This window comes from Triticum dicoccoides, chromosome 4A, assembly GCF_002162155.2.
Source record: "Triticum dicoccoides isolate Atlit2015 ecotype Zavitan chromosome 4A, WEW_v2.0, whole genome shotgun sequence".
NCBI classification, from domain to species: Eukaryota; Viridiplantae; Streptophyta; class Magnoliopsida; order Poales; family Poaceae; genus Triticum; species Triticum dicoccoides.
In genome coordinates this window covers 714359443-714366712 of record NC_041386.1, presented here as the reverse complement: position 1 = coordinate 714366712, position 7270 = coordinate 714359443, and the positions used below count along the sequence as shown (strand labels likewise).

The 7270-nt window shown below is 56.6% G+C and overlaps 1 protein-coding gene across 1 annotated transcript; it reads left to right on the top strand.

The window, feature by feature from the left end:
• Positions 1–2066: 2066 nt before the first annotated feature.
• LOC119288099 (cytochrome P450 89A2-like) lies at positions 2067–3792 on the top strand. The gene has a single exon (XM_037567718.1). The coding sequence runs from the start codon at positions 2091–2093 to the stop codon at positions 3522–3524; it is 1434 nt and encodes a 477-aa protein (XP_037423615.1). The 5' UTR covers positions 2067–2090; the 3' UTR covers positions 3525–3792.
• Positions 3793–7270: the final 3478 nt, after the last annotated feature.

Here is a 7270-nt window from a genome sequence, read left to right as displayed (position 1 = left end):
TTGCCTGGTGGACAGATTTGTCTTTCGTGCTTCAGATCCAGTCATGTCTGCTTTTCGTCTATAGGCCTGGATAGGGATCTTTTTCGCCAGATGGCACTCACCGGTGATCTGCTCCGCCGACGGTGTTGGTCCATATGATGATCACTCCGGTCAGCGGCAGCCTCGTTGCAGATTGCTCTGCAACGGCAACCAAAAGATCTTCGCGGGGATTAGTCTCTTCAGATCCAGTAGTTTCGTTCGGCGACGAGATGCAAGCGATGGACAACGACTTGACGCAGAGGATATCGTTGTACAGCGGCAAGCAGCTGCTAGAATCGTGGAAAAGCGGTGGCGACAACATATGATTGACTTCGATGGTTGTGCTTTCGAGTATCCGGTCTCGAGCTCCGAGGTGAAAACCTACGTCTGACACGAGTGGTCATACATGGCAATGGTGATGTTTTTGTGTCATTCCCTTCTTGAAGGCATTGCTTGTATATGCTTAGACTGATTCTTCAGGGTGACAACTTAGAGTCCGACCTTTGGTGGCTGGATCCGGTGACGGCGACGGTCGAGCATCGATCCCTTCTTGAAGGCGTTGCTATTGAAGAACCCCGTTGTCCTTATGGTGTCATGAGATGGTTGGTGTGGATATGCTCATTGTTTTAGTTTGTCGATCGCGGATTTGTCCGCTTCGGGTTTTTCTCTCGCTTAGGCATAGCTTTGGTCTTATATGACTTTGCTATTTGCTAGCGGGTTTTTGTGTGTGTTGGTGTTGGCTGTGTGCATCTTAGTTATGCAGAGGCCGGGTGTGTTCTCATTGTGTTTGTATTAACTTGATGCTTTATTTTGAGTCAATAAAATTCACCCTTTGTCGAAAAAAGGCACATGACTATAGTAAGAAGTACATGTAGTTTAAAAATACATTGTCATATACTGCTACATGCACATATTCCAAAGAAATCAACAATAATTATTTATGGGAGAATGTGCCTAGCGTTTGCACATAGAGAGTTAGTTCCTTCCACATGTTGTTACATACACGACTACTTATGATAAGAGCAATTTTTTTGGAGAAAACTTTTGATCTATTCTTCATCGATCATGACAGTACAACTAACATCAGGAATAATAAAAATCCCAATCAGATCTGCAGACCACCTAGCGACAATTACAAGCATTGGGGCTAGCCGAAAACGCGCCACCTCATCACCCCTTCTTCGCCGGAGCCAGACAAAACTTGTTATAGTAGACAATCGAGAAGTCTCCATGTTAATGCCCCATAGGACCAACACACAAGAACAGTAACCGCCACCGTTGAAGAGAAGTATAGATAGGAAGGATCTAAACTGAAGACACACTACCTAGATGAACAAAGAACTTGATCCGAGTGAAACCACCAAAGACAACCACCAAACTAATCCTGCAAGATCCACCGGAGACACACCTCCACAAGTCCTCCGATGATGCTAGAAGCGCCACCAGGACGGTGCTAGGCAGGGAGAATCTTATTCCATCTATAGGAAATGACTCGTCTTCCTGAGTAGGACACAAGCTCTGATAACATTCAAAAAAACATATAAAAATGAAGCGCTGGCAAGGGACGGGATCCACGGAGCCCCATGGGCCTAAGGCTTTCTGGATGCATATTTGATTTCTCTCTCGTTTCCACCACATTATGAAGCTTCGAACAACATTGCGATGATGATTAATATATAGAGAAAGTTGTGTGCACTTCTAGATATATATAATTATATGCCCATGCTTCACACATACCCTACAAAAAATGTAGCACATCCGCTCCCACTTGATAAAGTGCAAATAATACAGCAAGAAGCACAGAACTGACCGAAGCAACTTTAGCTTTTAATAGAAGGAAATGAAACCAAACCAAAAGACTGATGCAAGTGTGTGTGTACATGCATGCCAATGTTATGTCTCTCTCAATCATTTTTAGCATTATGGAGGAACGCGAAGTTATTAATTTGGACATAGTGGGTATGTCTATCAATGCAACTAGAAATTACATAAGCCACCAGATATGCTATATATAAAGACAGACGTACAGACAGTCACACACACACGTAACCAACAAGTAGGAGTATCTAACAATGGAGCTCCTTGTGCTCATTGCTCTGCTTCTCTTGGGCTTGACCGTACTGATCAGGCGGCGTAGCTACACCTACACTACTAGTACCAGTCGTGCCCGTGCTCCAGCTGCTGTGGTGATCCAGAAGATCGCCGATCCCGCGGTAGCCCACCGTGCGCTCGTTGAGAACGCCGACGACTTCTCGGACCGCCCGGTGGCGCCCTTTCTGGTGTTTCTGGAGAAGAAACACGGCCAGTACGGCGACGGCCTAGCCTCCGCGTCGTACGGCCCTCTCTGGCGTGCATTCCGGTGCAACATCACCTCCGAGACCCTCCACCCGTCGCGCCTCGAGCACGTCACGCCGCTGCAGCGGGAGGCCATCCATGGCCTCGTCGCCGCTTTGGGGAAGGAACTGCCGGTGATCGCCATCGTCCGCGACCACCTCTACCCTTCCATCTTCTTGGTACTCGCGCGCCTGTGCTTCGGCGACGACGTGGACGAGGGGCATGTGCGCGCCATGGGCTGCTTGATACGGGAGTTCCAGCAGGTCGCCGTCGGAGAGGCTCGGGCTTCGCCTGGCACCATGTTGGCCAAGCTCGCGGAGTGGAGACGATTGCGCCGACTCTCGGCCATACATGGCCGGTTGGGCGAGTTGTACCTCCCTCTTGTCGACTCACGGCGGGAGTCTCGACCGACATGCGACGGTGGCGGCCGTCGTCCATACGTCGACTCGCTCATCGACCTACGTGTCCCCGACGGAGGCAAGGGTGACGGTGCAGGCCGACGTGCTGTTAGGGACGATGAGTTCGTGAACCTGCTGTCAGAGTTTCTGGGCGCTGGCACGGGGACGGTGATGGCAAGCCTGGAATGGACCCTCGCCCACCTGGTAAACGACCAGGAGATCCAGAAAAAGCTTCGGGACGAGGTGGACGGCGCCGGCGGGGCCGTGGCCGCCAGCTCCAGCAGGAGGCTCATCCGTGGCATGCCGTATCTGAACGCCGTCGTTCTCGAGACCCTCCGCCTGCATCCGCAGGTGCCCTTCGTCCAGCGCCATGTCAACGCCGACGCAGCGGAGGTGCTCGGAGTCGGAGGAAAAACCACCGGCGACTTCATTGCACAGTTCACTGTTGGAGACATGGGAAGGGACGGCAAGACGTGGACGGACCCCGACGAGTTCCGGCCAGAGCGGTTCCTTCCCGGCGGTGAGGCAGAAGACGTCGGCCCTTTGCCGGGGACGAAGGATATAAGGATGATGCCATTCGGCGCCGGGCATAGGTTCTGCCCGGGCGTGGGTCTCGCCATGATGAACATCAAGTGCTTCCTGGCTGCGCTCGTGGGTGAGTTCGAGTGGGCGCCGCCGACGGGGGGCTGTGCCGGCGTCGACCTGACAGAGCTCAACACCTTCATCAAGGCGATGAAGAAGCCACTTTCCGCACGTCTCACGCGACACACTTAATCCACGGCGTCTGGCGTTGGTCATCTACTTTGGCCAGGGATGCCTGGAGGCAACTGTGGCCTTCTTCTTCCAGTGTGGTTTGTGTGTCATGGGCGACACCGTGCCGGCCATCATGCCGACCGACAAGCTTGTGGTGGCCATCTCGCCTCTAGTGTATACCTCTGCACGTCATGATATTGTTCTGTGCTTGCTATCTTGTGTAGTTGATGTAACGGTGTTTCCGGCGTATAATTAAGTAAATGTTGCACATATCTAATAAGCATGCACGTGCAACGCACGGATGTTTGAGAACTTTTTCAATAATTTGATTAGCTAAATCAATTTTTTGTTCATAATAATTACCGAAAAAGGCTTTCGCCCCGCTTTATATATAAAGTATCAAACCACAAGCATCCAGTACAAACACACGCCACGCCACCGCAACACACGCACAGACCCACGACAGGATATATAGGCGCTGAGCGCAGCAACACCACCACTAGCACTATGGCCCCGAAGAGGTGAGACTACATATGACGAACCATGCGCTCCAAGGCGGCGCCTTCAGGAAGGATACGACTCCGGAGCGCCGCCACCGCCCGATCCAAGGATCAAAGTTTTCCCCGGAGCCGCATGAAGGGCAATGAGAGCCGCGACGACGCCTTCAAGAAGGGAATGATCTTCGCCGCCGCCGGTCCGTCCGAAGATAGAGCAGGTTTTCACCACGACCAACCATCACCGCCACCGAACGCCACACCCCGGCAACCACGCCGCCCACACGACCATGATGACTGGGCAACACCAAGGCACGGGCTCTGCCCAAGAGCACCGCGCAACCACCACCAGGGCCGCCGCCCCAGCATCCAAGACCTCGACACCACCTCACCCGAGACCCGCCGCACCCCAACGAAAGAGACGAGCGGAAAGGTCTCACCTTTCACGCCCCTGGGCCACCCCCAGCGTCAAGAACCAATAGGTCGGCCAGAACTGGCATCCACCGACCGGTCTTGCTGCCCCTAGCGCAAGACGACCTCGGTCCTGCAGCATCGAGAGGGGGACGAGGTCGGTCCTGCTGCACCGTGCGCGAGACGAGCTCGGTCCTGCTGCATCGTGCGCGAGACGAGCTCGGTCCTGCGGCACCGGGCGCGAGACGAGTGATGGACCGCAACCGGGAGAGGACCTGCCCCTTGATGGGAGAAGCGCCCGGGCGACGAGGAGATGGGGTGAAGGTCGAGACGGCCCGACCACCGGCAAGCCGACGCCGGAGAAGCCGGCCGCTGCCGCGGACAGATCCGTCGAGCCACCGTGAAGCCGCCACAACACCGAGAGGTCACCACCGAGACCTCCCCACGCCGCCGCCCACGATCGGAGCAGCGGCCATGCCCGACCGCTGCCCTACCCACGTCGCCCGATGATCTCCAAGCACCAGAGCCGCCGGGCACGCACCACCTGAGCCACGCGTCGCCGGTCGGCCCCCAACGCCAGATCTGGCCGGATCCGGCAAGAGACCGGCCGCGCGCCACCTCCCGAGACGGGAGCAACGCAGCCGCCCCGCTGCGCGTGGAACGAAGGGAGCCGGAGCGCCGCCACCAGCAGGCCACCCCGCCGCCCAGCGAGACCGCCGCCGCACCACTGGATCCCGCGACAACTGGCGCCACCGCTCGAAGGGGCCGCCCCGCGTCTGCGCCAACAAGTGGAGGGGGAAGAGAGGCCCCACCGCCGCCATGCCCACCGGACTTTGCCCGACGGAGCTCGCCGGCGGCAGCGGGGGGGGGAGAGGGAAGGGAGGCGGGGCGAGGGCCGCGGCAGGAGGGGATCCTCCCCGGCGCGCGCGGGCGCGCCGCGGGAGGAAAGGGGAGGAGAAGGGGGGAGGGAGGAGCGAGGCGGGGAGACGCGCCCGACGGCCGGCGGTGGCGGCGGGTGGGAACCCTAGCGGGAGTCGCGGAGGGAGTCGCCCTCCTAGCGGGAGTCGCCTCTCAAGGAAATCTTCATAATAGTTGTCACAATAACTTATTATGAGCACTCGCATGCGCACGGGCTAGTTGTTTATAGTACCTCAGATATATACGGCCTGGTTGATTATGGAAAATAAAAATGAATTATTAAAAATAACTTTTGTGTGTGGATAATATCATATATTTAAATCGGTATGCAGATTATAAATCTATCTATCAAATATATGCAAATTAGACAGAGCTGAAAATAATTTTAATTGTCAGTCAATAGAAAATAAGTTATAGATAGGTAGAAAATACTAAGACTTGAAGCAAATATTTAAGTCACTATCAATCAGAATGTGAAGCAAGAACTTTAGAAGATTTCAGGGCATCGCCAGTTGGCACATGCACGTCTCTTATGCCTTTATTCATCTGAAAGTTCCTAATAAGCTGACCATACGGAAGTTCATTATATTGTCTATATTTCACCTAAAATGAACCAAAAAAGGATGAACAAATAATGAATGGAATTCTAATCTAAGCACCATAATTGTACCATCGACACTGTACAAATTTATAGTTCACCTAAAACTTCTGCAGAAAAGAAGGATAAGAGCATCTCCAGCCGCGCCCCCAGAACAGCCTCCCCAGATGATTTTTTCGCGCCGGCATTGAAAAAACGGCCCAGTCGCGCCCCCAGGAGCCCAATTTTCGCCTGCCTGGGCCGAAATCAGTGCCGGTGGACCCAGGCCGAACCCGGCGCGCTGGGTGGCACCCGGGGGCCCCGGGGCGAGTGGTTTTGGCGCGAAGCAGCAGCGGGCCGCCGAGTCAGCGAGACGGGCGCTTCGCCGCCCTCATCACATCGGTTCCCGCAGGAATCAATGCCAAGGCTACCGTTGCCGGTCAGCCTTGCCATTGATTCCTCACAGGCGGCGCGTCACGGGACGGTACGGTGACGCCTCCCCTCCCGCCACGCGTACACACGGGCGCGGCTATATAAGCCGGCGCCCTCCCTCGCCTCAGGCCACACCAGCCCTAGCCGCCGAGCTCTCTCCCTATACGGTGCACTGCCGTCGCCGAGCCCTCCTTCTCCCTCTCCCGTGCGCCACATCCGAGTCCATCCTCACTCCGATAGGCCCCCAATGGACGAACGCTTCCCCGGCGACGAGGCAGCGGCCAACGGCTTCGGCCACCGTTCGCTCCGCGAACAGGAGTCCTGGCTCCTGTTCGAGGCCAACATCCCGGCGCCATCGGACATGCGCGTCGGGCCGTTGGGGTGGCGGCTCAGCAACGGGGAAGTGGCCATTCCCTCGCTGCCGGACGCCATGGCGCGACCCGCCTACTTCGTCGACGAGGTCGAGCTCGCGCGCGCCTCCCTCACCGACGAGCAGCGCGCCCTGCCCCAGTATGCCGCCGACAACCACTCGGCGAGGGCGGCGTACTTCGAGCACCGACAAGAGCAGAGGCTGGCATGAAGAACAGCAAGGGGCACCGCGTGTGGAGGGGCGTCCCCGGCCGCATGCTCGATGGCGTGCTGGCGCACCTCGAGGGCGGCAACGAGCCGCCACTCGCATACCCTCCCCTGGCGGCTCCGGCCCCGGCCCACCGCTGACACGCCGGGCAATGGCTGCCCAGGAGGTTCGTCTCCTCATCGTCTTCCTCCTCCTCGTCGCGATCCTCTTCCCACTCCTCCGGCTCTCCGGCGTTGCTCGGCGTCAAGGCCGAGCTAGTAGCAGAGACGCCGCTCGGCCGACGCACTCGCAGCGCCGGCATCGTCATCAACAAAGGCGGCCGGCGCGCCCCATCGTCGGCTCCTCCGCGCTTCGTCAA